This window comes from Opisthocomus hoazin, chromosome 1, assembly GCF_030867145.1.
Source record: "Opisthocomus hoazin isolate bOpiHoa1 chromosome 1, bOpiHoa1.hap1, whole genome shotgun sequence".
Taxonomy (NCBI): domain Eukaryota; kingdom Metazoa; phylum Chordata; class Aves; order Opisthocomiformes; family Opisthocomidae; genus Opisthocomus; species Opisthocomus hoazin.
In genome coordinates this window covers 23631607-23658824 of record NC_134414.1, presented here as the reverse complement: position 1 = coordinate 23658824, position 27218 = coordinate 23631607, and the positions used below count along the sequence as shown (strand labels likewise).

The 27218-nt window shown below is 41.7% G+C and overlaps 3 protein-coding genes across 8 annotated transcripts in view; 2 read left to right on the top strand and 1 right to left on the bottom strand.

Moving 5' to 3' along the window:
* Window positions 1–12024, top strand: part of ZDHHC20 (zDHHC palmitoyltransferase 20) — a 51225-nt gene extending 39201 nt beyond the window's left edge. For 3 of the 5 annotated variants that reach the window (XM_075419126.1, XM_075419098.1, XM_075419088.1), the window contains 2 exons: window positions 1221–1310; window positions 3672–4139. In XM_075419126.1, the coding sequence (XP_075275241.1) occupies window positions 1221–1310; window positions 3672–3954 (373 nt within the window). In that variant the 3' untranslated portion in view covers window positions 3955–4139. Of the gene's footprint in view, window positions 1–1220; window positions 1311–3671; window positions 4140–4201; window positions 4280–6429 lie in introns of those variants that run through there. The other 2 variants (XM_075419106.1, XM_075419116.1) reach the window with 2 other exon arrangements.
* A 612-nt stretch (window positions 12025–12636) lies between these two features.
* Window positions 12637–14315, bottom strand: MRPL57 (mitochondrial ribosomal protein L57). 2 transcript variants are annotated; one of them, XM_075419141.1, is made up of 2 exons: window positions 14260–14315; window positions 12637–13112 (listed from the first exon to the last, which is right to left on the bottom strand). In XM_075419141.1, exon 2 carries the CDS (start codon window positions 13105–13107, stop codon window positions 12796–12798), a length of 312 nt encoding a protein of 103 aa, XP_075275256.1. In that variant the 5' UTR covers window positions 13108–13112; window positions 14260–14315; the 3' UTR covers window positions 12637–12795. The 2 variants fall into 2 exon arrangements, with proteins under 2 accessions (XP_075275256.1, XP_075275266.1); XM_075419151.1 differs by lacking the exon at window positions 14260–14315 and adding an exon at window positions 13441–13987.
* Window positions 14316–14525: 210 nt separating this feature from the next.
* Window positions 14526–25243, top strand: SKA3 (spindle and kinetochore associated complex subunit 3). The gene is made up of 9 exons (XM_075427827.1): window positions 14526–14628; window positions 16963–17027; window positions 17912–18077; window positions 19674–20097; window positions 23096–23196; window positions 23889–24073; window positions 24263–24472; window positions 24663–24781; window positions 25192–25243. Exons 1-9 carry the CDS (start codon window positions 14526–14528, stop codon window positions 25223–25225), a joined length of 1407 nt encoding a protein of 468 aa, XP_075283942.1. The 3' UTR covers window positions 25226–25243.
* Window positions 25244–27218: the final 1975 nt, after the last annotated feature.

The window sequence follows — 27218 nt, the reverse complement described above, 5'->3', positions numbered from 1 at the left end:
CCTTGCTTCCCTTTCTCACAAAAAATAAAGCACAACTGAAAAGCCAACTTGTAAATCCTGCACAATGAATATTGGTTTAGGGAGAACGTGCAGAAGAAAACTGAGCAAGCTCCGCACAGGGTTTTCTTTCTAAGACAAGGGCCTCACTGACAAGGGCCTTGTAAATACAGAAATTTGGAAAGCTTTGAGAAGTGTATTTCAAGAATTGTACACCTTTTGGTGGTAGTATTAGTGTCTGATTGTAGAGCAGAAATCAGCAACACAGAGGAGATCCAAATGCTTCAGCTGCACTGAAACAATACCAGTTTAAAAACACCCCCTCTTGAAAAAACTTGACAGCTTCCCTTTTGCTGTAGATGAGTTTCAGTATTGAAAACTGCGGAGAAAGTGCATGTAAATAAGCAGCAGTGCAAAAAAAAAAAAAAAAAAAAGGTATGATGCAAAATACTGGTTTTAAAACTTCAGCTGAGCCAGTGTTAGTGTTAGGGAGTTGCAGACAAGGGTCAGAGAAGCTTTATGAAGCAAGACTGACCTGCTACCCACTCCCACCACTCCAGAAAGTGAGCAGAACAAAGTAGGTGCTGTGTTTCAACACTGCTTTCAGGGGGTTGTGTATCAGTTTAAAATAGTGGTGAACCCATTTGTGAAGCTGAGGTCTGGTAGCAAACAGCAGAGGTAATAACAAGATCTTAAGTTGCCTCAGCTGCTTGCTGAACTACCATCACTTTTCATGTGATTAAAAAAGACAGAAGCGATATTGTAGATGGACCAGTCTGTTTTGCCACCACATTTTATCCTGATTAAACTTGCTTTAAAAGAATGCTTAGCTAACCTCAGAATGATGGGTGGAGAGGAAAGCATGGCCACCAGAATATTATTTACGCTACTGCTTCTGGGGTTGTAAATACGAGATAGTCTCACTGCCTGTGCACGGTGGTTTGGGGGAAGAGTAGGGCTACAGTCTACAGAAACACAATGATGTTTCTGAAATACATAGGCTAGTGCTGTGATCAGCAGTCCACACTAAGTGAGAGATAAGGTGGGAATCATTTGAGCTCCAGGATTTAATTTGATGGTAAAGCTGCCTTGCTCAAGTCTGGAGTTCAGCTTTGCACTCAGTAACTGATTTGAGCCTGTAGTGTTTGCCTTTTGCATGGGTATTTGTTTAGTTCATTTAAGTCAACTACAAACAGTGATTTGAATCTTTGTTTCTGGTTTAGCTTGGGTGACGGGTGCAATTTTCCAACTCGTTTGGTTGTTACGGATCCAGAGCAGCTTACTGTGTCAAGCCAAAATGAACCTGCCAAAAGGTAACTATAGCATTTAAGATACCAATTTTGTACTCTTCATTCTGGAGAAAATAATGTTTCAAAATTACTTTTGATTTTTTATACTTCTTGTCATGTTCAGAGTGAGTTTGTAAGTCTTAAGAGAAGGATAGGATGGGTCAAGACTAAAAAATGGTGCTGCTTGATGTAGAAAGGCTGTTTCTTGGTTTTGACCTACAACAGAGGATACAACTCTAAGGAAACAGTAATACAGATAGCAAGAGAGCTTACTGGCTCTTAACAACAACCCAGAAAGTCCTAGGGAAGACTGAATAATGGTCCATGGAAAAAAGAAGTTTAAGATATTATTTTGGAATGAGGGAAAGGCAAGGTGTATGTATTGTTTGTAATTTACCTCCTTCAGCATGGATAAATGAGAGATGCTGAGACACAGTTTCCAAGAGAGGTAGATCACTGTGGGTATTGACAGATTTGGTGGCCGCGTAGAGGGGGGTTACAGCATTGGTGGATAAGGGAAGAACAACTGATGTCATCTACCTGAACTCGTGCAAAGCATTTGACACTGTCCCGCACAACATCCTTGTCTCTAAGTTGGAGAGACATTGATTTGACAGGTGGACCACTTGGTGGGTGAGGAATTGGTTGGATGGTAACACTCAAAGAGTTGCGGTCAATGGCTCGATGTCCAAGTGGAGACCAGTGACAAGTGGTATTCCTCAGAGGTCAGTATTGGGACCAGTGCTGTTTAGCATCTTTGTTGGTGACATGGACAGTGGGTTTGAGTACACCCTCAGCAAGTTTGCTGACAACAGCAAGCTGTGTGGTGCGGTCAGCATGCTGGAGGGAAGGGATGCCGTCCAGAGGGACCTTGACAGGCTTGAGAGTTGGGCCCATGCAAACCTTATGAAGTTCAGTAAAGCCAAGTGCAACGTCCTGCACCGGGGTCGGAGCAATCCCAAGCACAAATACAGGCTGGGCAGAGAATGGATTGAGAGCAGCCCTGAGGAGAAGGATTTGGGGGTGCTGCTTGACAAGAAGCAGAACATGACCCAGCAATGTCTGCTCGCAGCCCAGGCGGCCAACCGTATCCTGGGCCGCATTAAAAGCAGTGCGGCAGCAGGTCAAGGGAGGTGATTCTTTCCCTCTGCTCTGGTGAGACCCCACCTGGAGCCCTGCGTCCAGCTCTGCAGCCCTCAGCACAGAAAAGACATGGAGCTGTTGGAGCGGGCCACAAAAATGATCCGAAGGCTAGAGCACCTCTCCTGTGAGGAAAGGCTGAGAGAGTTGGGGCTGCTCAGCCTGGAGAAGAGAAGGCTCTGGGGAGACCTTATAGCAGCCTTCCAGTACCTGAAGGGGCCTACAAGAAAGCTGAAGAGGGATTGTTTTACAAGGGCATGTGGTGATAGGACAAGGGGTAATGGCTTTAAACTGAAAGAGGGCAGATTTAGATGAGATATAAGGAAGAAATTCTTTACTGTGAGGGTGGTGAGGCACTGGCACAGGTCGCCCAGAGAAGCTGCGGATGTCCCCTCCCCGGAAGTGTTCAAGGCCAGGTTGGATGGAGCTCTGAGCAACCTGGTCTAGGGGAAGGTCTCCCTGCTCATGGCAGGGGGCTTGGAACCAGATGATCTTTAAGGTCACTTCCAAACCAAAATATTCTATGATTCTGTTGGTGGTTTGTAGCACTGGAGGGGTTTTAGCTCATTGCTTTTTATCTCTCCAAATTTGCGTGTTATGTATCTTCAGTGTGTTTTCAGGAAGCCTGTTCTAGGTTCAAAGACACAGCAATATGTGAAATTTCTAGGGGTGTTTACACTTGCCTTTTTAGAAGTCTTCTGTATAGTTTGGTGAATTTGTAGCTGAAGGTTGTTGTCAACAGCACTCACCTGAGTTATCGGGCATTAAGGGGGTTCAGGGGCAAGACATTTTATTCCAGTGTGACATAACCTATGGAATTTACCCAAGAGCAGGACCCTTGTGCAAACTGCAGGATATCCTCTTGCATTAGGAAGATGTCAGCAGAAGGCCCTAGCATTTATTAATGGGATAACATGGCATTAGGTTGTTCTACCAGGCAGTACTGGTTGGGTTTTCTTTTTAACTGTGTAGCAGTAGCATTGTTGTCAGTATGCCATTTCTTGTCTGTCAGTCTATGCTGTGTTTCCATTAGAACTGTGAGTGGCCTGTGGCAGGTAAGGGTTTAGACTGATGACTGGAACAAGCCTATAAGAGAATTACAGTTGGGGGCAGGGGGTCATTTTTAGTTGGCAGTGTGGGGTTTTTTGTTTGATTTGCTCTTAATTAACTTCACTACTCTAGACATGTCAGATATAAGCACCTATTGCTATTACAGAATTCCTGTGGACTTTGCTTACTTTTCAGCTCTGGAGCCAGTCAGTCCTTTCCTCCTCGACCACTCAGTGAATCACAAAATCGATTGCTAGCTAACGACAGTCAGGGGGTGGAAAGTGGCCCTGAAGAGGAAAATCTTAAATCAGGTAGCCTGAACCGTAGCACTTGTGATGATTCTGTGGTTTTGTTTGTGGTGGGGCTTTCTTTTTTTTTTTTTTTTTTTTCTTTTAATAGGCCTAAAAAGTCCTTAGGTATTGGTTGGAGTCAAGTAGAAGAAAATTTGTTCCATAGAATCAAGTCAGCATATTTGTAAGTTAAGGCTAACTTGTATCTTCATGCTCTGCTCCAAACTGAGTTACTACACTAAGGTAATGCATAGGTAATTCTTGCTTTCACACTTCCTGGTTGGAGATTTTGGATTTTTTTACGTTTAATCAGAGGGAGGAAAATACTGTTCTAAAATAGGCACAGTACAATAAATGCGCTTTCTGGTTTGAAGTGTTTGCTGTTTGTTGTGCAAATCTGCAAAAACACATAATTGAGATTCTCTCACATTTTAGGTGCAAAAAAACATATTATAGTTTCATTGGAAAGCTGATCTCAGCTTATTACTAACCAACCATCTCAGTGAGAAACAGGTAAGACCAACATAATTGATTGCCATTTCTGTATATGTATGAGTAAACTAAAATAGTCATCTTGAAGTCAAAAGTCACTAGTTGTGGAATGCAGAGGAGTCCTCTGATGTTGGATGAGTAATAGAAAAGTCTAATTAAAACTCGGAATGGCTGTCCAGAAGACAAGAATGGGAGTAATGCTGTAGTGCAGGAAGCATGGACTGGCTAGATCTGAGACGAGTCAGACTAATCCTGTAATTCAGATTGAAGTGGGTAGGTTTGTTACCTGACCAGGGAAGAGAATCTGATCTGCTAAGCAGGCAATTGCAAGATGAAGTGCTGTCTTGAGGAAGCAGCGTTCTTAAGGAACAGCCCCTTAACTGTCTTTTTTCTGATTACATATTGGTGGGCCACGCTCTGCTCTTACACTTTAGGAAGCTGTGTGCGCACAGAGAAGGAAGGTCAATGGGTATATATAGGTGTCTACATGCGGACTGCTTCGTCATGCTTGGAATTGACAATGATCTTCTTTTATGTTAGAGCTCTGCACACACTTTGCATTTAGGAAATACAGCGAGTGCTGCTGCATTTATGAAAACTTCGCTTGGTGTATTTCCAGTGACTAAATTAGACTTCTCTTACGTTGACTTCATACTGTGGTGAGCTTATAAGCTCCCATTGAATTTTTCTTTCTGGAAGAGAAACAAATCTTATTTGGACAACTAGCAACCGTAGATGCTGAGGCCTGAGTCATTCACCCCTTCTGCCTTTGCCTGTTTCTTTTCTTTTTTCCAAGAAAAAGGGAGACAGAACTTACAAGGAATTCCCATTTACTTTGGAAAGAAAACACAATATTTGAGTTTTGTAAGCTCAGTAATTTCAGGATCGCCTTTTTTTTTTTTTTTTTTTTAAATAAGCCTTCTGACCTAGAATCATTGTTTGAGGGGTGGAGTTCGTTTGTTTTCAAGAAAAAAAAAATCTGCCTGAAAGGTCTTTGTGGAAGATGGTGTGATGCTCGTACTGATGTTGGTCAGACTGCTCAGTATAAACTCTTATAAAACCAAAATTAGACTAGTTAGTGGTACTTCAGAAAAAACTACTCAACCATGAGAACCCACCAATGATGAGTTTTCCCTTTGTAACTTTTCTTAACACTTTATATAAACACACGAGTGAATGTCCCATGCAAGGGACTCCTTTCAGCCTCTAGCGGTATAAAAACTAACCTGATCTGCACAGGTTACTAAGCCTTTTCTGTTCTTCATAGAAAGGAATAGATATCTTCTGAGAGCAGTTCATCGGAGCAGCCTTTGGTATGGCATTATGGAAAGGTCTTAATCTTTCTTTGCACTGACATGGAGAGGTAGCGTAAGTGACTGGCTTGGGCTAGACAATCAACTGATAATAGTTTGGGAGGCATTTCCTTTCCATCCTCCCTCTCTTCCTAAAGTCAGGCCAAATTTAATAAAGGAAGATTGTGTACTTTGTGTTGCACTTGCTCAGATTGCTGTAGTTTTAAAAGTTGTATAAATAAATGGTGCATAATTGCACCCAACGCAAAAGCATGTTGGAATGTGTTATCCCAAGTAATGGTTAACTCCGTAGCACAATGTTTCAGCCATGCTGAGTTCAGTTGGATGTGATCACAATTTCTGTAGGCCAAGGTGGTTAATTCCAGTACCCCTGCAATTGTAAGCAACTATGCGATAGCTGTGAGATGCCTATAACACACAGCAGAAGCAATCAAAGTTATGGCTGACAAGTAAAATTGCCAAATTATTCTAGAGAAAAGAGCATGATTTGCAAAAGAAGGCCAGTCCCCCAGCCTCACCTAGGCAAATACCATTTGTGTCCCCATATCTATCAATTTAATTTAAAATAAATGAACAATTCTTGCCAATCATGGATCCAAGAGACTTTAGCCACAGGTCAGTTGTGATGGGTTGATATTCTTAGTGCAGTAATCTTCTAAAACATGAGGTTTAAAACAAAAACAAAACAAAAAAACCCACACCTCCCAGAAGGCTAATAATGAGTTGAAGTTACTTTAACTGCTGTCCTGAATCAAGAGTCTGTAAATTACATGTTACCTAGCTGCATTCTTGTAATGCACTATGATCTGGTTTTTTTCAAAGCTAACACTCATTACATTTTTTTGTTTGTTTCACCAGGTTTCTGCAACACATTTTGTGCTTGAATATTACTTAATTTTGTTTGGAAGAAGTTGATCAGTAAAAAATGGAACACGAACATTTTAGGAAGAGACAAGAAATTCAAGTTTCTGCACAGTACAATGGATTCTTGTAAGCACTATTGCAGAGCAGGGAAGTTAAGACAGATGCCTTAAGATTCTTAATGTGCATTTATGCAACACTGAATTATATACTGCTACCAAAGGGCCAAATCCTGAAGTGCCCTGCTTGGATGCACAAGGTCCAGAGTGGGAACTATGCATTTCTGTTATGCTGCAGTGGCGGGAGTAGATTGCAGAGAATCCTGCCTCCCGACAGGCAAACTTCACACCCTAGGCACTGCAGAAGTCACTTCCATAGAAGGTCTCCAGGGTACAGAAAGAAAGAAAAAAGGGAAAGTCAAAAAAAAAAAAGTGGGTGGGGGGGAAGAAAAATCAATCTAGAGCATGACTGGTGAGTCTGAAGTGTGACCGTATGTAGTTCAAACATCAGGTGATGGGGAAGGGACTGGGTGATGTGTTCTCCGCTCTTCCTATTAACCAGTCTACCCCATGATTGTAGCTCTCCAAGTCTTTTGGGACTGAGGATTCCTTCTGCTGTCTGTGCTTTGGACAATGCTGACAATGTAAAAGCCTTTTACTTGGGTGTTGCTTTTTTGCTATTGGATTGAACCCCCTCATCATTATAATTTGATTTATTTAACCATAACAAGAACAGAGCTCAAAGAAGAAAACCTGGGTTTTAGTTGAAAAAACATGGATTGTTGCTTTCCAACAATTGTCTGTCAGCATACAAAGAAAAGCCAATCCAAAAAGGAGTTAACAATTGGTAACATTTTCTGTTAATGATGTCTGCAGTGTTCCGTATGAGGCAGTAGCAAAATGGAGAAGTACCCCTGAGAAAAATCTTATTGTAGTTGTGTGTTGTTAGAAAATGGAACCAGAAGAGTACTGCTTTTTCTGTGGGACTCTTGATGGTTTATAAATACTGTTTTATACTTCTGTTTTATCTTTTTAATAAAGGCACAAGTTTTTATTGGTTCTAAGTACCATTTAAACAAATACTGAGTACTCACGAGAAAATGAGTGTTGGATCATTCATCTGTGTTAACACACCGAAAAATTGTATGCTTTAGTCTGCCACTTTCAAGTCCAGTTTAATTAACGCCGAAATTGCTGAGGACTGACTGCTTTGTGCAGTGATATACCTGTTCACCAAAGGCAAAATGTGTTTCCTGTGTGAGGAGTAAAGTCCATCCTAAGCTCAAGACCCACAGCAAACAACATGGGGTTTTTTTTCCCCTCTCACTCCTCTACTGTTTTCCTGTCTGTAATTTTTCTGATGTTCAGCTGATGCTGATTACAAACAGGTAGGAGCTCTTTTGATACAGACTGAAGTTAGTAGCCGACGTGATGACCTAGACAAAAAGAACCTGTTTGATTTCTCTCCCAGACTGACTGCTACTTAAGTCAAATATGTTTATGATGGAGATGCTAAGGTGTCAAATATACTGTAAGGTTTAAAACAAGTATTTTTTGTCTTTGAAAAGAATAAATTTTTCTTAAATATTAATCTTCTAGAACAAGAATGCTTGGACAACCTATGAACATAATTTGATCACTGCTGATGTTCTTGAGACAGAAGTAATGGTCCAAACTTGCATGTTTTATAAAAGTTGCAGAATGTACAAGAAATTTTGCATTTGCCAATTTCAAAACTTACAAAAACATTTGCCACACATTGATCTGAAAGGTTTAGCTTTTTCTTTTCAAATGTCAAGTGCAAAGTGCTCATCTGAATATAAGGTCTCAGCAGCACTGCAGCAGCAGAATTTCTTGGGGAAGACACCAGGGACAGAAGACTGCACGTTCAAGTAGCTCGTTCTTAATACCAAAGTTTGCAGCCCCAGACACTGGTGGAATGAAGGGCCTGGGATATCATCTGGCTTCTGCTGCTTCAGTGTATTACAGCTGAGATAACACGTACATGCACAGACATCGTCTAGCAGATGGATGTCTCTAATACAGTAGACACCACTGATTCAGCAATATGGTCTGTTCCCCCCACCCCCTAGAGTGCTGGATATACCCCCATAGTGTATCTGATGGACATTTTTGTGGCTTCTCATGAAGAGCTGATGTTTCTGACGTCTTTATGCAGATCACAGGTAGCTTTTTGTCCCAGATTTTTCTTGTGTTTAAGATGAAAAAAGGAAGACAGCGGTGTGCTTAGGATACTCCTGAGGCCAGAGTTACTGTTGGTGTAAAAGCAGGCATTACTGAAAAGTCACTGACAAATATGAAACATACTAAAATGATTCAAATGTGATTCTTTCCAGTTCTTCACACCCACACCCCCTGCCAGAGAACTGGTTACTGAGAGAAGCCTCAGACTGATACAAAGGAATTAAGTTCTTTAAGGGAATTGTACTGGTGGGGGCCCACTGGTGAGTGCGAGTGGGGTCAGGTTTTCCTGGCAGGCCCTGGCTGCGAAGGAGGTATCGCATCTAAGGCAGCAAGCACCACGTCTTCTGCCTTTGAGAGTCCTGTCCTGAGAGCTGCCCAGCCACAAGCAAGGCCACTCTGTGCTGTGCCCAAGAGTAGGAGAGGAAAAACACGGGAGCAAGGCAGGGAGGACAAACAGCTGTTTGGCTGTTGAGTTGCAAGCAGATTTGGGTATCACTGCCAGCAAAGGCAGGGGGTCTGTAGGAGTGCCCCAGGAAATAGGGCCCATGCCCTGAAGGGCTGAACACTTCCAGTGAATGCAGCAAGAAGAGCAGCCCCACCTGTTTGGGAGATCAGAAGGCAGACTGAGCCCGAAAAAGCAACTGCTCAGGGTGCTGGGTCGTGTTGTACATGCTGGTTTTGTGCTTTAACCTACTCTGTATCAGCAAGTCTTGAATACACCTAGATTGTCACTAAAAATAAGAGCCCTTAAGCTTTTAGATCCATCAAAATAAATTACCATTACAGGCCATAAATAGCATTGTAGGTACTGTAGGATAGTAGATACTGGCTGCAATTAGAAACTATGCTTTATTGTTTCTTACTGCTTCTTTCTATTAAAAAAAATCACATACAAGGGTCATGCCCGCAAAATGACATTAATCTCCCAGTGTGAGGGTAGAAGCCTGATGTCGGGCAAGATTTCAGTGTGATTTCTCCTCAGTATTTCTAAAATATCTTAAAATTATAAACCTGTCCCTGTGAAGATGAGGCAGGAAGATCCATAAATAGAAAATGCTTAAAACTGTACAGCTAATACTGTCGTTTGCCTTCGACACTTTTTTCACAGACTGTGCAACATACACATAATTCTTGCTCCTGCCAAAGGCGTGTTATGGGAAGAGGGCAGGAAGAGGTGTAGGTTTCTGTCATAACTCACTTCTGACAGTATTATCATCAGATTGCAGTGTCACAAGTTAGATGCATCCTAAGCCTTTGACTGAAAACTTCCATTTTAGATATTCAAACGGTTATTTCAGAGGTAGCTTGGCCACTTCTATTTTTAGTGATTTGAGTAGAAATTATGGTAACATTTTTGTTAAAGCTGCCCCTTGAGTGTGGAATTTGCAGGTACTGAGCTACTTTTGGTATGCTGGTGTCAGAAACCAGTCCTGTTCTCCCGAGTGCTAAATGCCTACAGTTTTCAGGTACTGCTTCTTCCCTCGTTTGACCTTGTGTAGTTCTTCTGTATTGTAAATAATCTTTTGGGGCTTGGAGGTTTTGGTTAAGTTCAACCATTCGATATCCACTCAAAGAAGTTCTTGATCTGTCTGAAGTATGGTCGGGTCGTAGCTCACCAGAGCCCCAAGAGGAGGGGAAAAAAAGCAGGATTAGCAGCAGCATTAGTGTCTGGCAGATTTACTGAGATGTGTTAACATAGGGTTAACTAGATCTGCCTAGATCTGGAACACTGACCATATTTATTAAAAGCTAAAAAAAACGAAACCAAAAAACACCTTTGAGCTTCGTAGTATACGTTCTCTGAGGACACCGTCTAAAATTGTACATACTTGGGGTATTCAGGTATACATTTACAGATGCTCCAATAGCAGCTACGTTAACTGTTCGTGCAGATCAAGAACACATCTTCCACAGTACCTAAAAAATAGCTAGGTATGCAACATCAGAGGCTCTTCTATTCCTAAATGGCACCAAAGAGAGCAGCTGCATATGAAGTGTTTTGTTATAATAATGAACACATTTACTACACTCATTTCTATCAATTTGTTCTGTATATATAGACAGCTTTTTATATGCATTTTTCTTGATTACGTAACTGTCATGAAATGTAATGAAGCTACAAGTTATAGTTAGTTTTGATGCTGATTAAAGCTGATATTTGGCTGTTTGTTTTCTGCAGCAATTACTTGAATCTTGTTTCCATGGGGTAGTGAAGCCTGATCATGTTTACAGGATTGCTTGCTTCGTTTCTGGGGGGTATCTTCCCATCCCTGCCCCAAAGCACAGAGCGCACGTACTCAGCAGTCAAGCAGATGCGTTGGGGATGCAGTATTGGGATCACCTTTGCTGGCACCAAAGCATTAATGGTGACAGGCAGATTCCCTTCTGTTTACATTGCCTAGCTGACAACTTACGTGCTTAGCGTGTTCCTTTCCCATTTGTCCTGTCCTTTAACCTGTTGCCATCATCAGCTTTATTGTGAGAAACTTGCATCTTTCTGCAGCAATTTGCAATCATAGAACTGTCACAGAAAGAGGAGAAAGAGGCAGCAATCCTGCTATGAAGTCTGCCCCCTCTCCCTGTCCCCTGTTTAACTTACAGGAATTAAACACCCCTAGGTTACCTCTGCAATTACTTTTGTATTTGCCAGCATGGGTCATCAACATTTGCACTGATCGCAATGCCCCAGCTGTTCTGCTTCCACATAGTTATTTGTAATTGTGCTGTTTAAACTCATAATGAGCTGTATTTAAGTTTGAGGTGAAGTATGAAAGATACATGTTATGATGACACATTTATTGTATTTTTTTGTATGTTACAGATAGGACTAGTCCCATGCACAGAGAAAACATGTTGCCATTTATAGTTTAATACTTGAAGTAACTTTTTAAAATGGGCTTTTATAAATGAATTAAATACAAAATCACATTGCTTTGCCTGGAAGTTCCTTCATGTTTTAATTGTATTGTGCAATTTCCTCGCGTGTATACTTTTCCATAGATGTTACCTTAAGCCATTTATAACTATTGAAAGTGCATTCAAGATTTTGTACATCAGTGTTCAGACCTGTTCGTACTTCTCTGAAGTATAATTCATGTTTAAATAAAAAAGTTGTACTACTTCAGGCCTCTTTTCCAAAGTGATATGAATGGATTTGATACTTGAATTCATCAGCGAATGCAACATCGACTTAATAAAAGTGTGTGAAAGATCTGAAAATTGCTTAGCTGTAGCATGTGTGTATTAGATCAGTGAGACAAACTGCCTGCCTGGGAAACCGCTTGTAACTGTTCCGCAGTTTCTACACTCCAGCTGCAACAAACCTAAGGTGACGCTCGCTCTTGACACATCTTCCAGGTCATTTGGTCTTGAGAGGGGAAATAAAAGAAACTCATGACTTGTGGCTGACTGTATTCCTTCAGGACACTAAACATGACTTGGGAAATCAGATTAGCACTCAAAACAGCAGTCACCCATCTTCCTTTTAGATCAGAAATAATCCCTGTAAGAGAGGGCAGTAAGACCCAGGTTGACACTGACATGACAACGATGCTGGCATTTAAATTCAACAATTCTTTCCAGAAAGCTTAAAAAAACTGGAACATTTTACAATCTTCGTGAGTTCCAGCATCCTGCACCTAAGTTTGTAATTCTGGTTCATCTTGGACCTTGCACACCTGGTGAAGCAAGCACTATGTAAGCAGCGTCAGCTGTGTCTCAAGCACTGACGCAGACAGAAGTATCCCGTCGGAAGGGAGAGGGACAAGCAAGAGCCACCTGGTCAGCACCAGCAGAGAACCCTTTCAGTGGCACGGGTGTGTTCTGGCTTTCAGGAGGAGACTGACGAAGCTGTACACCTAGTTCAAATCACCATCATCACAGTCAGCAACGCACGCTGCCTTATGGGAAACCCCCGAGGAACAGAAGGCAGGCAGACAGTAGAGAGCCACAGACAGAGCTGCCTTTTTCTAAAGAGACAATAATGAAAAAACAAACGCTGTTCTGTAGGACTACTTTTAATGTAAGATTTTGTATACTGTAGCAAAGTTGCGTTTGTCATATACACTTATTATACTGAATTACCAAACTACCACAATAGGACCACAGCAGATCCCATGGTAGCACATAATACATGCCAAATATAAGTACGCCGTATTATTCAGGACGTCCACTTTTTTGACACATTTAAGTGGTTTAAATGATCGCTGATGTATCTGTGCTCAGGGAACTTGGCTTTCACCAGACTTTTGAAAGCTTCCCATTTGGCACGTCGCTCTTCTGTGTTATGCTTGTACTCCTGTGCCCGTGTCAGGTAAGGTCGACTCAGCCAATATTCATTCTCTGCTTCAATTTCCAGCCTTCGGATCATTGCTTGCTTCATTGAAAGCGTCACCACTCTTGGCCGCCTGTATTTTCCAATCCACTGTTTTCCAGGAATTCTCTTTCGGAGTAATACTGTTGTTAAAAACATTATGCCTTAAAATATAGACAAAAATATAAAAGGCTCATTAGACTGGGGACAAACATTAAAAATTTTACAAGAAAAACGAGAAACCTGCACACACTCCACTGCCTCTTAGGTGGCTGTTTTGAAATTCAGAACCCGATACTCGCAACCAACCCTTACGTACAGCAGACAGTACAATGACAGACATATTGGAAACTTAAGACCAGAAAAGAGAAATGGAAATCTTTATTTAGCTAAATAGTTTACTTGGTTATCCTTACGTTGAGATTAAAGCGTGTTCTCTATAAATTACTTATCAAAAATCCCATCTCAGATACTATGAAACAAGGGACTCACTTCATTGGTTCCTTCTCCAAATAGCTAACTGTGTTGTCACAACAGGGAGTATTTCCAGGTCCATCCGCTAGATCCAGATCTGGCCTTTCCTCAGTATTTAAACTTAACAGAATACAATTATGCAGTCTTTTTTTTTCACTAGGGGAAATCAGGTTTGTAGAGAAAAACAGTGTCCTGTATCAGACCAACTAGCGTTAAGTAGAAAGCTCCAATACAGCGTTTAACATAGCAGAAGTGTGACAAAGGGGCAAGAAAGACCAAACTACATTTAGATTCGACACACGTGCTCTTCATTACCCTGTTCATGAGTCCTACACACGCCTAACTCCTAGGCCTCTCCCTACACCGTACCTTCACCAACCGACAGCTCAGCCAAGAACCCGAACCCGCCACCAACCAGCACTACCGCCGAGAAAAGCCGCCCCGCCACACGCCGCGGTGCCGCGGCCCACTGGCGGCCCGCTCCGCTCCCGGCAGGGTCCGGCAGGGCAGGGCCGCCCCTCTCCACGGCCGCCAGCCCTCGGGCCTGCACCCGCCGCGGCCTTCACCGGCAGCGACGCCGAGGCGCCCGCCGGGGCTCTCTCGCGCCGCAGGGCCGCCCGGCACTCGCCAGCCCCCGGCGGGTCTCGGGAGAAGGATCTCCCCGCCCAGCCCCCACCGGCAGCACCTCCCCGGTCAGAGCCGGGCCCGCCGGAGCGAGACCGCAGCCAACCCGCCGAAAACCGCCCCGTACTCGGGGCGAAGCAGCACCACGATCGACCACAGCCGCGCCCCGAGCCCCGCAGTCACCGGCCTACCCCCCCCCCCGCCCTCACTCACCGACCCCGTCCCCGGCGGCGGGAAGCAAGATGGCGGCGAGCGGGCGGCGCGTCTCGCGAGAGCTGGCGGCGGGCGGGCGGGGCCTGGCGGCGCCAATGGGGCGCGCGCTGCTGGCGGTTCGAAGCGGGTGGCGCGCGGTAACCGTCCGCGGCCGGGCTCCGTTCTCTCCTCACCACCGCTCCCGGCAGCCGTTAGCGGCCGGTACGCGGGGAGGGGGGCCCTCGCCGGGTGGTGCTGGCGCTGCCCCCCCGGCCCTCCCGCGGGCCATGGACGCGTCGAAGGTCTTCTTCGGCAAGCTGCGCGCCCTGGCCGTGACGCTGGAGAGGGAGGCCGGGCAGCTCGAGCGGGCCCTGCGCGGGGAAGACGTGGGTAAGCGTGGGCATGGCCTCGCCTCGCCTCGCCTCGCCTCCTGGAGCCCGCCGGGGCCTCCCCGTGCCGAGGGCCGCAGCCCTGCGCCGCCCCACCCGCGGGCAGCAAGCCCCGGGGTCCGGGAGGCGACCGGGAGAGGCGACGGGTGTCGGTCCTGGGCGCCGGGGCTGATGGCTCTGCCGGGAGGGGCCGGGGAGCGGGCGGCTGCCCCTCGGCAGCGCTTGGCGTGGGGCTGCCGCCTGCCGTTGTGCCCCTGCGTTCCTCCGGGCTTGCGGAGGCGGGCCTGGGGTGGGCTGGCGGCTCCGGGACGGGCCTGGGAGCAGCTCGGCGGGGCGTTATGTGGGCTCCCCCCGTTATCATTGCCTTTCTGAGCTCCTTTGGGGGTGTACGGGTGAGGTTTTAGCACGGGGAAAACCGGAATGAACAGGGAATCGCATTCTTGCTTTTACTCTGCTCATGGACTCAGACAGGAAAACGTATTTTGCAGGGCTTGTTCTCTCTCTGCACAGGTAGCTCAGGCTTCTAACGCGATTTATCTATCTGCTGTGTCTTGTCAGATAGCAGGCGTCCTCTTTTATGCTACTTGCATTAACCTTGGTTTTCGGTGAAAGAAGTAGAATCGCAGAATGCTTTGGGTTGGAAGGGACCTTCAGAGGTCATCTAGCCCAACCGCCCTGCAGTGAGCAGGGACCTCTCCAACTACACCAGATTGCTCAGAGCCCCGTCCAACCTGGCCTTTCCAGGGATGGGTCCTCCACCACCTCCCTGGGCAACCTGTGCCAGTGTTTCACCATCCTCATGGTAAAAAATTTCTTCCTTCTATCTAATCTAAACCTACCCTCCCTTAGTTTAAAGCCATTACTCCTTGTCCTATCCCAACAAGCCGTGCTGAAAACATTTTCGCCACCTTTCCTGTAGGCCCCTTCAGGTACTGGAAGGCTGCTGTAAGGTCTCTCTGCAGCCTTCTCTTCTCCAGGCTGAACAGCCCCAACTCTCTCAGCCTGTCCTTGCCCTCAGATCATCTTTGTGACCTCCTCTGGACCCACTCCAACAGGTCCATGTACTTCTTGTGCTGGGGGCTCCAGAGGTGGACGCAGTATGCCAGGTGGGGTCTCACCAGAGCAGAGGGGCAGAATCAGCTCCCTTGACCTGCTGGCCATGCTTCTCTTGATGCAGTCCAGGATAGGGTTGTCCTGGGCTGTGAGCGCGCATTGGTGGCTCATGTCCGGCTTTTCATCCACCAGTCCCCCCAAGTCTGTCTTGGCAGGGCTGCTCTCAATCCGTTCATCCCCCAGCATCTATTGATACCAGGGGCTGCCCTGACCCAGATGCAGGACCTTGCCCTTGGCCTTGTTGAACCTCATGAGGTTCACACAGGCCCATTTACCAGGTTTGCCCAGGTCCCTCTGGGTGGCATCCCATCCCTCAGGCATGTCAACTGCACCACTCAGCTTGGTGTCATCTGCAAACTCGCTGAGGGTGCACTTGATCTTGCTGTCTAGGTCATTGATGAAGATATCAACCAGCATCGGTCCCAGTACGGACCCCTGAGGGACACCACTTGTCAGGAGCGTCCATTTGGACATTGAGCTATTGACCACTGCCCTCTGGCTGCGACCTTCCAACTAATTCCTTATCCACCGAATAGTCTACCCATCAAATCCATATTTGTCCAATTTAGAGAGAAGGATGTTGTGAGGGAATGTGTCGAAGGCTTTACAGAAGTCCAGACAGATCACATCCATAGCTCTTTCCTCGTCCACTGATGCAGTCACACCATCATAGAAAGCCACCGGGTTGGTCAGGCAGGACTTGCCCTTGGTGAAGCCAAGTAATGACCACTGCGTGTATAAGTGAACAATACTAGTATCTGTCCACGTGCAGATAAGGTGGAAGAATTCAGCTTTTTGTCAATGTTTTTTTAGTGGTGTCTATATCAATTTTTTCCACTTTTATTATTATTTCAAGTTCAAGCTCCTTCAGGATAAGAATTTAGCATAAATAATCCTTGACAGCCCAGGGATCTACCTATTGTACCAATGTCTGCTATACATTAATTTTTTCAGTATTAGCCTACAACAGTAAAATGGAAGCCCGTGCAGTTTCTCTGTTAATTTAACATACAGTGCAAATTGCCGTCCCATGCTGTGCAGGATACCCAATGTGAACCAGTTTCTCTTTGGTTTTCTCTGTCTTGAGTCTCTTTCTCTGACATATGACCCCCACATCTCTAATACAGGAGATTATGTTCTGATGTAGAATGTACTTGCATGCTAGAATACTAATCCCTTTTTTTTCTTTCCAAACCCTTTTCTGTGAACATGCGTATCAAAGACTATGAAGACGAACCTCCAATAAGAGTCTTACATGACCTCCATTGTGAAATCAGGACTCTGAAGGTAACGTCTTAACTCGCTTCCTTCTTGAAAAACTGGGGGGGAGTGTTCCATGAACTTGTGGTTCTATTTTGATCATGAAGCCCCAGTGCAACTCTGTTAGTCAGCAGTTCTGACCTTTATTTTTTTTCGTTTACCTCTAAGTCCTCATAATGGTTGTGGATGTTGGGGTGGTGCCAAAAAACTTTGGGGTGACTTAAGGTAGATTTAGCAGTGTTTTTTAGTTTGCAATCACTGTTGTCACTCAGATCAGCAGGGAACAAAGGTAAAAGGGAAGTTGTTGCTATGCCAAGGCGTAGGTGTAGGGGAGAAGGATTCAGGGGCAGCAGCTCCCTAGAGAAGTGAGCTTGTTTGTGTTCAACAGCTAGGCCTAGAATAATGAAAATCTTCACACAATTTTCAGTACCTCCAGCCATTCAGGTAAACTTGTGAAGAATGCTGTTTATTTCTTTAATAGAAGTAGGGAAAAAGGGCTATAGAAATGAGCAAGTGTAGAGATAATTTAGAGGTAAGCTGGGGTATAAACTTGAGGTTTACTGTCTGCTCTGCACTTATTCTTTGTACATAGGGAATAAGAGTCCAAACTAATTGCATATTTTTATGGAGTAAAAGTGTATATTTGTTTGTGAGGTTACCAGTAAGTAGTTATCATACCGTGAACTATCATCTTAGTTTAACTTTTGCAAGTTTTTGTACACTCATGCCCTATATATTCCTGATATTTTTTAATCTAGTTTTCAGGTATAGATAAGACCTCAATTTGCTGCTTATCCTCATCTGAAATGAAATTCAATACTTATTCCCAAAACACTTCATGTGTAAACAACTCATGTGGTGATTTAAAAACCAACATTTCTGTGTTTCGCTCCCCTCCTCCACCCCAAAAGGAAGATGTTAATGCCAGTCTTGATAAGAGTTGCTCTGAAAAACAAGCAGTTCATGATTTTGTGAAGGCAAGTGAAATGTTGATGCAAAGAAATGCAACAGATCTTGGGAAAATAAGAGAGCTGTTCCAGAAATATGGCTACAAACCACGTGTCAAAGACTCTACAGGTAATATTTCTTATCAATACAATATGTGAAGACAAATGTAATATTCTAAAATCTTTCTCTTTAGCTATGCATATATTTCCATTAATTAAGAGATCAAGTACATCTGTGTTATTTGCTTTATAATAATATCTGGAAGGTAAAGGATTCTGTTGTGACTGGTGCCATAGAACAAACAAAAATACGAAAACTTACAGTTAGATCTCTTGACATGCTTTTAAATTAGTGTATGGGTGGTGTTTTTTTTCCTCCAGGAATAGTTTTTTCAGAAAACAAGTTAGCAAACATGTTTTCATAATCCAGAGAATTATGCTGCTTCAGTTTCTCATGCATGGGAAACTATTGTAGCTGCATGTAAATTAGTTTGTATTTATACATGATGATTCCATTAACTTAAATCACTATAGAGGAAATCTTAAAATAATGTGCTCTGTTGCACAAATGGGACAAGAGAAGCACGTACAGGATTAGGTGACATGTGGCAATCTATGAAGCGGTAGTAGCTTGCTCATTGGAGGGGGGGGAGATCCTTAATCCGGTCAGAAAGTGCACACATGCCTCTGCGAAAAATCCACATATGCCAAATGAGTTTAAAATACAGCTGTCTGTACTACACATACCCCTTTTAGTATTAAGGCCCCAGTCAATCTTCAAGAAGCCTTTGGCAGGGCATGCGTTAACCTTCCCCTGAGCGTTATCCAGTCACTACACAAAACAAAGCTGTGGTCATGGACCATGCTCACCTCCAAGTTCAGCTGCTACAACTGTTCTGCAAGGATATGGCAGAAGGCTCTGATTTTATAGTACCTTTCTTCCTGTCCTTTCTGCCCTTAAAGAAGGCTCCAAACAGAGCTAATTTGGTTTTAAGATGTATTTTTAAGCTAAGCGTATCTGAATACGTAGTGCTAATACACATAAAAAGGTAATGCCTCTCACATGTTATTTTAAATAGCTCCCCCGCACACACACACTTCTTACATCATGCAGAAATTCATAAATGCTTTGGTGTGTTTCAGTTTGTTTATCTCTGCAGTGAATTCTTCTTGTTATCTAAAAAGCTACCGTCTTTCACGAGTGTTTAGTTGCTGCTTCATAACCTTTCTTCAATACTGTTTTTTCTGAAACCATGAGCGTTTTAGTACTGTGTGGCCTTTGCTCTTTTTCAAAAAACATTTTCCGTTCTAGACAAATTTGTTGTACACTTTGAATTAATTTTAATTGTTGCATTGAAATAAAAACAAATAAATGTATTTAAGATTAGCATTTCCTGCCTGCTCCATGCAGGGAGATGAGTCTATTAAAAATACAGTTGTGTAAGAATCTTTCAATTTTATTTTTCTTAGAAATGATAGTTACCAATAGAGTGAAATTCAGTGAATGTGTGACCTGTATTATAAATGCAGCTTAGCCTGGTATGAGCTTTGGATATCTGTTGTGGGTTCGGTTTCAGTGCTTTAAAATGAAAGAAAGAATCTATTTTTTACAACAATAAATTTAGAAAAATAGATAGAGGGGAGGAAGTCCCAATTTTTTTTTATATGTTCTTAAAGCAGGAACTTCTGACATAATTTTTTTTTAATTACTTTTCTCAAACATCAGCGGAGGAAGAAGAAGTTAACAGTGATTCAACGGTGTCTGTCCAGAATAAATCCGATGAGGAAAAGGAAGATGATGTACCTCATCTTCCTGCTCATACTGAGAAGCCACAGGTGCCCAAAGATCCGCTGCATAACCCCCAGCTTTCTGATTTTGGCCTTTCACAGTATGCTTTCTCCAGGCCTTGGAGTGCAGTGAAAGGACAGCACGCAACATATGCACCTCAAGAAAATTCAAAGAGCAGGACTCCGCTAAAAGCACAGAGCCCCTGTATTTTGCCCAAAACACCAAAATGTATGCTAAAGATGGACGATTATGAATGTGTAACACCAAAACTTGAACACTTTGGCATTAGTGAACATACCATGTGTCTGAATGAAGATTATACGATGTCGCTTATTCGTAAAGCTGCTCAGGCAAGCAAGAAGTAAGTCAATTACTTGAGTTTAGATTGTTTCTCTACTGAACTTTCTGTAGTTTCTTCTTGCTGCACTAATTTCTTGCTGCTGTTGCCTTTCTCTTTTTCTTCAAGCAGGAGATATGTTGTTATCTATCAGCTGGTTAGTCCTGTGTCTTTATTTGACTCTGTGTGTCTTTTCATGTACCCTTTGCAGTGCCAAACGCTGCCGAGAAACACATCTCTGGTATACTCCTTCCCTTGACTGCACCACATTAAGAATATTCCATACACCATCTGTTTACTAAGCGAAAATGCACGGTAGATCCGTGATTTTTTACTTTCCTTAACCATGTATTTGGATTTGAGGATGTGCTGTCTGCAGTAGATACTATATAGCCAGTTTAAAGGTTTCAGATGCGTTAGGAATGTAGACCTGGAAAAAACTTCTAAATCGTTCAGTAAAATGCCTCATTGTAGAAACTGTTACATTATCCAGCCCCACCTTACAAAGAGCTCTTTTTGCTCCAGTCTTCTGTTGAAAAGACACCTCCAGATTGTCACTGTTCTAATTAAAATGAAAGAAAATAATTTTAAAGCAGTGAGGTGTAGAACACCTTAGCAATAGAAGTATTTTTCTATACTTCTAAGGTAATGTAAAGGCAGTTAGATTATGTTTTTATAGTTAGTATTAGCAACACGTTCAATTTAAAAGCTGACAGCATTTAAAAGAAACTCACTGTTCTGCAGCTAAATATTTGGTATTTAGAGAAATTGTTCAAGAAACAAGAACCGTATTTAAAATAAGTAGTGGGAATAATCATTCAGCTTCTTTTAATCCCTGATATTTGCGATACAGGCACAGGTGTTCAGTTCTTCAGAACCATGCCGACTTCAGTGACTTTGTTCCCCAAAGATCCAGTTTACTGCAATGGTTAAATTTTGAGTATAGGGTGGTTTTTTTTAGTTTTAAGATTACTGGGGGGGACAAGTGAAAGTGAAAAGACACATTTTCTTTTCAAATAGTTTTGGGATCTCTCATTTGAATAGGTGTGTAAATACTATAATGTCTATAAGACTTTATATAGTATTTGAATTGTAGTAATAGGAAAACTATTGCTGAATCCTGAAAGATATTAATTAAAAAATTATTCCCTCTCAATATTTTGAAAATTTTTTCATCTAATAACACAATTTAAGTTCTTTTGATATCTGTAACTTTTTGTGCATTTGTACTACTTTTCCTATTTAATGAGAACTGTTTTGAATGTGATCTCCTCTTTCATTATGGCTGTAATTTGTAAATGTATACAACGACAAATTTAGATTCTATTTCTGTGGCTTCTAGTGAAATGATTAGACAGTCCACTAGCGATATTTATATATAATTTAAAAAAAAAAAATCATACTAGCAGTCTTCCGTACCCCTTATGATAATATTAGAATTCTGTAGATAATTAGTTATAGCATGATTGCTCTTTAACACATCATCATTATTAATGACTAAAACAGATGGACACACTAATTGTAGCTAAAGTCAAAGGTGCGTATGGATTCAGAATTAGGGCATATCTGAGAGGTCATGTCATTAAGTCATTAGTGTTAAAATGTTGTTTAACTGTCTTTTAGCTTGTTTGTTTTGTTTTCATCATTAAGTTAGAGTTAGCTTGTGATTTGATCAGAAATCAATAAAAGAAAGATACTTTTTCACTGGATAGTGGGCAGAATCTCTTGCCCAAGGATCAGTTAAGCAAAAATACCTAGTATGACTGAGGTAGCCTTGTACCTGTAGTTTCCAGGTACAAAGACAGGTAATAATTCCGACTGTCTTGGAGACAGCCCTGCCCTTTCATATCTCTTGCTTGTGCCAGCCAGGTCTTGTATCTAGCTCGAACTGGTCTAGTAGCTGTGCATTGTGTGAAAACCACTTCAAAAATTCATCTCAAAAGTTCTTAAAATATTTAGTAGACCTCAACTTCTCCAACTTTGTTTTTCAGAGTTTCAGTTTAATATACCTTGGTGCACCTACTACAAAACTGAAACCAAAATTAATTAGGAAAGAAAAGAAAGAAAAAAGGGAAGTGTCTGGAAAAAAAGTGTTTATTGTTATACTTATTCTTCTCCATTGTAAAAACTAAAAATCATATGGTTTCAGGTGTATATAATACTTCAAGGCAAAAGTGACCTGAAAAATTACTACTTTTTTTTAACTCAAAATTTGAGATGTGTTCATCTAAGTAAAATATAATACCTCAAATGGAATTTTGTTTTAAGCTTAGGTTTTGTGTAGAGAAGCTCTGTATCTTGATCTCATAGGATAACTTTTTAAACATTTTAAATAATTTTCTTATAGACACACTTTTGTGTAGAGTTTAGGTAAGCTTCCACTTTTAGTCTGGCATTGTCGCTTAACTGCCTACACCCTTCTTCCACTAGAATATCTTCGATGTGAAAGAAGAATTTAAAAAATTTCAGTTTCTGATTTTGTGGAATTGATATCAAATGGCTTTTCACTCTGAAGTCAGCTAGTGATTAACATAAGTTATCTTACTCCAGCTCAAAATTTGAATTAAAAACTTTTAGTGTTCACAATAATGTTAGTAGGTTAAAAGCCAAAAAGATTTCCACTTGTTGTTTAGAATTTTGTAGGCAACAGGCAATTCAAAATAAAATAGACTGTACCCCTAACACAGAATTGATCATCTGGGACCAAGAAAATTGATCGTACCCTGGACACCTTTTTTTTTTCCCTCCCTTTTTTTGTTTTGGGTATTTATTTTTTTATGCCTTGGATTGAAATCTCAGTGTATGTGAGAATTTGTGGATTGACTGAAGATTTGCACACTACAAATTGCTGCAGTAGAATCAGAGATGAAAAATCCATGAAAAAAAACATCTTTGAGGGGAAAAAAAAATTTCACTTGCATGTTGATGAACAAATACTAGAAAAGTGATCAGGTTGACAGTATTCCTTTAATTGCGATTTCTTCATATTACTTGAGAGCTAATTGAGGGGTTTGGTTTTCAGGTTGCTTAAAAAGGATGGTTGTGAAGTGAATGTACCAGAAATGACATCCCGGGAAATCACAGTTACTCCTGTGCCAAGACCAAAAGTGACAGCTGAGAAGGGTGAGTTAAAAATATGTGTAATAAATATACATATGCATTTTTTACATAGTGCATGTGTAAATACATTGTAAACACATGGTAAACTTTTAAACTGTGTTTCTTGTTAAATACAGTTAATTCAGGCCTGGTCATTGTATGAGTACGAATATCTAGAAAATGAAATGTTGGTGGCTTCTGTGGGAGTCTCTCACTTCAGTATAAATATTTGCTCATTCTTCTACTCATATCCACCTAGAATTATGCAGAGGGATCCATCATTTTTTAACTGCAACTTATCCTTATTTGAAACAAAAATAATGTTTTGCCAACTTAGCCTTTTTTTTTTCAGAGAACACCCATTAGATTAGATTAAGAAAGAAATTGCTTTGAAAGAGGCTAACAAAGACAGTAACTGAGATCTTTCAAGAGCTAAAACTTCTTTGAGAGGAGATGTAATATGTTCTCTTGAAAATGCGTTAAGATCTTGGGGCAAACGTGACGAATGAATATATGAGAAGCTAAAGCAATATTTATTTGAATTGGGCTTTTTCAGTTATATTCAGTAGTGGGACTAGGTATTTTAGAATATGCAAATGTGTGAAAAGGTAACAGACTTAGAAAACTGAACTGGGGCACTAGAACTGATAATATTTATATATGTGTCTGTATGCATACACTTTTATTTTTATTCCGCTCCTCCCTCATTTCAACAGCTGACTGGATGGTTTCTCCTATGATACTCGTGTTCTGTACTCCTGATGTGAAAATCCCTTCTGGAACAAATAATACAGTGTTATCAAGGTCACCAGAGACAAATGAACTGCCTCTTGCCAGTCATACAGAAACACCACAGTTTCCAAATTTTGAAACAAGATGGCTAAAAACAGAAGCTAAGATGGTAAGTAGCAATTATGTACATCTTCACACGCTTTTTACCATAAATGCTTTTTTAAATGTCAGTCTGGGATTCTTTTTCAGTGCTACTTTTTCTTAGATGATCTTTCTAAAGGTAATTTTTTAGGAACAATTATTAAATACTTTATCTAAGATAAGTAACTGAAGGCATTTAATACCTCTTTTGTAGCAGGTAAAGCAGGGGGAAAAGATTGAGTCGGTGACAAAAAGCAATACAACAGATAAACAAAACATAGAAGATAGCATTCCTTTCGCTGTGAGCTCTGATGAGTATCTTAAACATTTTGGAGACCCTTCTCCTCCCCAAATAAAACACTATGACCAGTTACTCAGTACTCCTCCGCCTCCAGAAATAACAAGGATACCAGATGATGTTCTACAGGTTAGCTGATACACTTTTTTTTCCTAAATAGTTTTAATATCAAAATAGTAAAATTAAAAGGGCTTCGTTCTGTCAAATGTTATTCTTCAAAAAGAAAGAGTTCTGTGCTACTTATTAAAAAAGTATGAACTGTAATCCTGTTTCGAGTTCTTGGATAATTCTTTGTATGCCCTTTTAATGTTTTCTGTAGATTTTGTCAAAGTACAATCATGATGTAGATACTTCTAAAGGCAAGGAAATGGAGACCAAGGCAGGAAATACTAGAAGATACGAAAGTGATTTCACTGATTACTGCAACAGAGAGAACAGGTATGATTAAATTTTACAAATTTGGTGCAGTAATTTAATTTTGAGTTTTTGTGACAACTTGATCGAATGTAGATATTCCTGATTCAATGTAAGGTGTATTACACTTGTTGGTTATCTGTTAAACTTGAGGTCAGTACAGATTATTTAGGTAAGAGATACAAGGAACACATATGTAGTCAAATAATAATCACAACAACCCGGAGTGAGACTGATAAAAGTAGGTATCTTAATATACTTGGAGTTGGAATCCATTTGAGTAATCAAATAGAGCAAAGCTCTTACTTGAGCTGACCTTTCTTTTTTTTTTGTCAAGATAATAATGAAAAAAAGTTTTCAATGTTTGTGTCTTCTGGCAATTCAAAATATGATTGAAATAATAAGTTCATGAACTCTTCTGGATGTATTTGCAGAGGATATCCTGGATTTTTCAAGCCAAACATCTGAAATCAAGCTGAAGACCATGGTGAGCCTGTTTTGCATTATTCATGGATCTTATCACTGAATCCTAACAAGCCCAAGAAGCAAAAGAAAGTACTGGTGGGAGGAGAGAGCCATGAAAAGGAAAAGCTTTCTTAATGGAGAAAGTTTGATGTGGAAAAACTTGTTTGAAATAACAACTTGTGCTTAATTTTTTATTGAAATTATTGGCAAAATATACTGGGTTTTTAAATAAATATATGCTTCAAAGAGGGCTGGGGTCATGTACGATGTCAGTTGTTTCACCTGATTCTTGCGTTTGTTGTGTGTGCTTGCATTTGCAGTAGGCTGTAGAGAAGTGTAGTGAGGTTGCAGCAAAAGAACAGTGCAGTATGTTGCCCCAGAAAGTAGGTATCGCTGGCTGTTCTGGCCACGCTGTACATCTTTTCAGGGCTGAGTTTGAAGCGTAGTGCTTTGACAGTATTTGGTGTCTTCAATAGAAACAAGTGTTTCTTAATGTGAAGAGTAACTCCTGCTTTATTGTTTGAAGCACTGCTAGACTGTTAAGTCACTTGTGCAATACTAAGACGTATCAGACATATTCCTGAATCAGGCTCTCTGTTACCTATCTGATGGACAGGTGTTTCTTGTGCTGCTGCTTCTTTCTTATTATGGTTTTCTTACATTGACATCGTATGAAGGTGCTATACATCTGGTTTACTTCTGACAGTCTAATCTCTGTAGCCCTAAAAGGTGACTCTGGCTCAAATATGAATTATTTGAAAGTATATTGTGCAATTGGTACTGCTTATATATCTGTCTTCAGCTGCTGGAAAGATTTGCTGGCAGGCATGTAAGCGCTTGCTTACTCTCCTGCCCTGCTGCCCGGTGCGTTCTGCAAGTGGTGGCGTCACTTCTGAACATGCACATCTACCCCTGTAATAGCTGACCTAGCTGAAGTTCTCAAGAGTTGTTGGGCACTTTTGTGGTATCTGGTAGTCATAGTAACTGGGATTTTTTTTTCCCACCAGAGATTTTACTTTTGTCCACAAGAAATCCCAACTACATGTCATTGTTTGGAGCCAGCTTGCCGTTTCCAGTGCCAGCTATTCCTCTGAGTGACTCCAGGACTGCTCTTACCAGCCGTACGTGGTCTTTCTGCTGGTGGCTAAAATTCTGTCATTTATGTGAGGGCAGGCATACAACACATGAGAAGGGAGAGACTGTCCCGGGATATGGGAAGAAGTGTGTGCTTTTCTGAACTTTCTGAACACAGTGCCACAATTTTTTTTTAAGTCCTCAGGATGTGCAAACATCTGGAGATGTGCAGAAGTATTTCTCCAGTTGCTTAGACGGACTTATCCTGGCTAAAACCTAGCAAGTAAAGGAGCCTTTTCCTGCTATTCCAGTCATTCTCCAGGATAAGCGTAGATCAAATTAACTGGAGAAGCTGATTTTATATTGTCATTTTTCTGTGCTAGCTTCTGTTTAAAAAAAGTATGTATTATTGTGTGTCAGTCTTTGAGCTTGATCAACACTTCTGAATACTAAATAAATCTGTTTCGGATGCTTAGTGGCTGCTTGGAAAACTAATCATCTGCAGCTATAAAAAGACTTACTTGTTCTACTCAACTGCTTTAGAGAATGAAGGAAAGACCTTCCAACATCTTCACAGACTAAAACCATTTAATGGGCTGGATGCTAGTTGTGGAATTTCATGGTCTTGAAAAGGTACAAAGTATTCCGCTGCAGAGCAAGCATCTCTCCGCCAGACAGATACACCAGCACTAAGCAGGAGGGGTTTCACAGCCTGCATTCTCCCTCCACAGCACTTCACGGCTGCTTTCTTGCCCTGAAGCAATCCAGATACCTGGAAATCTCCACTCAATCAAGTGGAACAAGCAGCACTGCTGTCCTGGACCTTGCTGTGTTTCTGCCCCACCCCGTCCCTTCAACTAATGAAATTCCCAAAAGCGCTGATCAATGTCTTCTCCCTGAACTTGAGCACAACTCTGCACTC

Excerpts from the sequence above, each read along its gene's own strand:
- MRPL57 (XM_075419141.1), bottom strand. The coding sequence starts at position 13,107 with ATGTTTTTAACAACAGTATTACTCCGAAAGAGAATTCCTGGAAAACAG.
- SKA3 (XM_075427827.1), top strand. The coding sequence starts at position 14,526 with ATGGACGCGTCGAAGGTCTTCTTCGGCAAGCTGCGCGCCCTGGCCGTG. Across the intron at positions 24,074-24,262 it reads TAAAAACAGAAGCTAAGATG|GTAAAGCAGGGGGAAAAGAT; the intron begins GTAAGTAGCAAT and ends CTTTTGTAGCAG. Across the intron at positions 24,782-25,191 it reads TACTGCAACAGAGAGAACAG|AGGATATCCTGGATTTTTCA; the intron begins GTATGATTAAAT and ends ATGTATTTGCAG.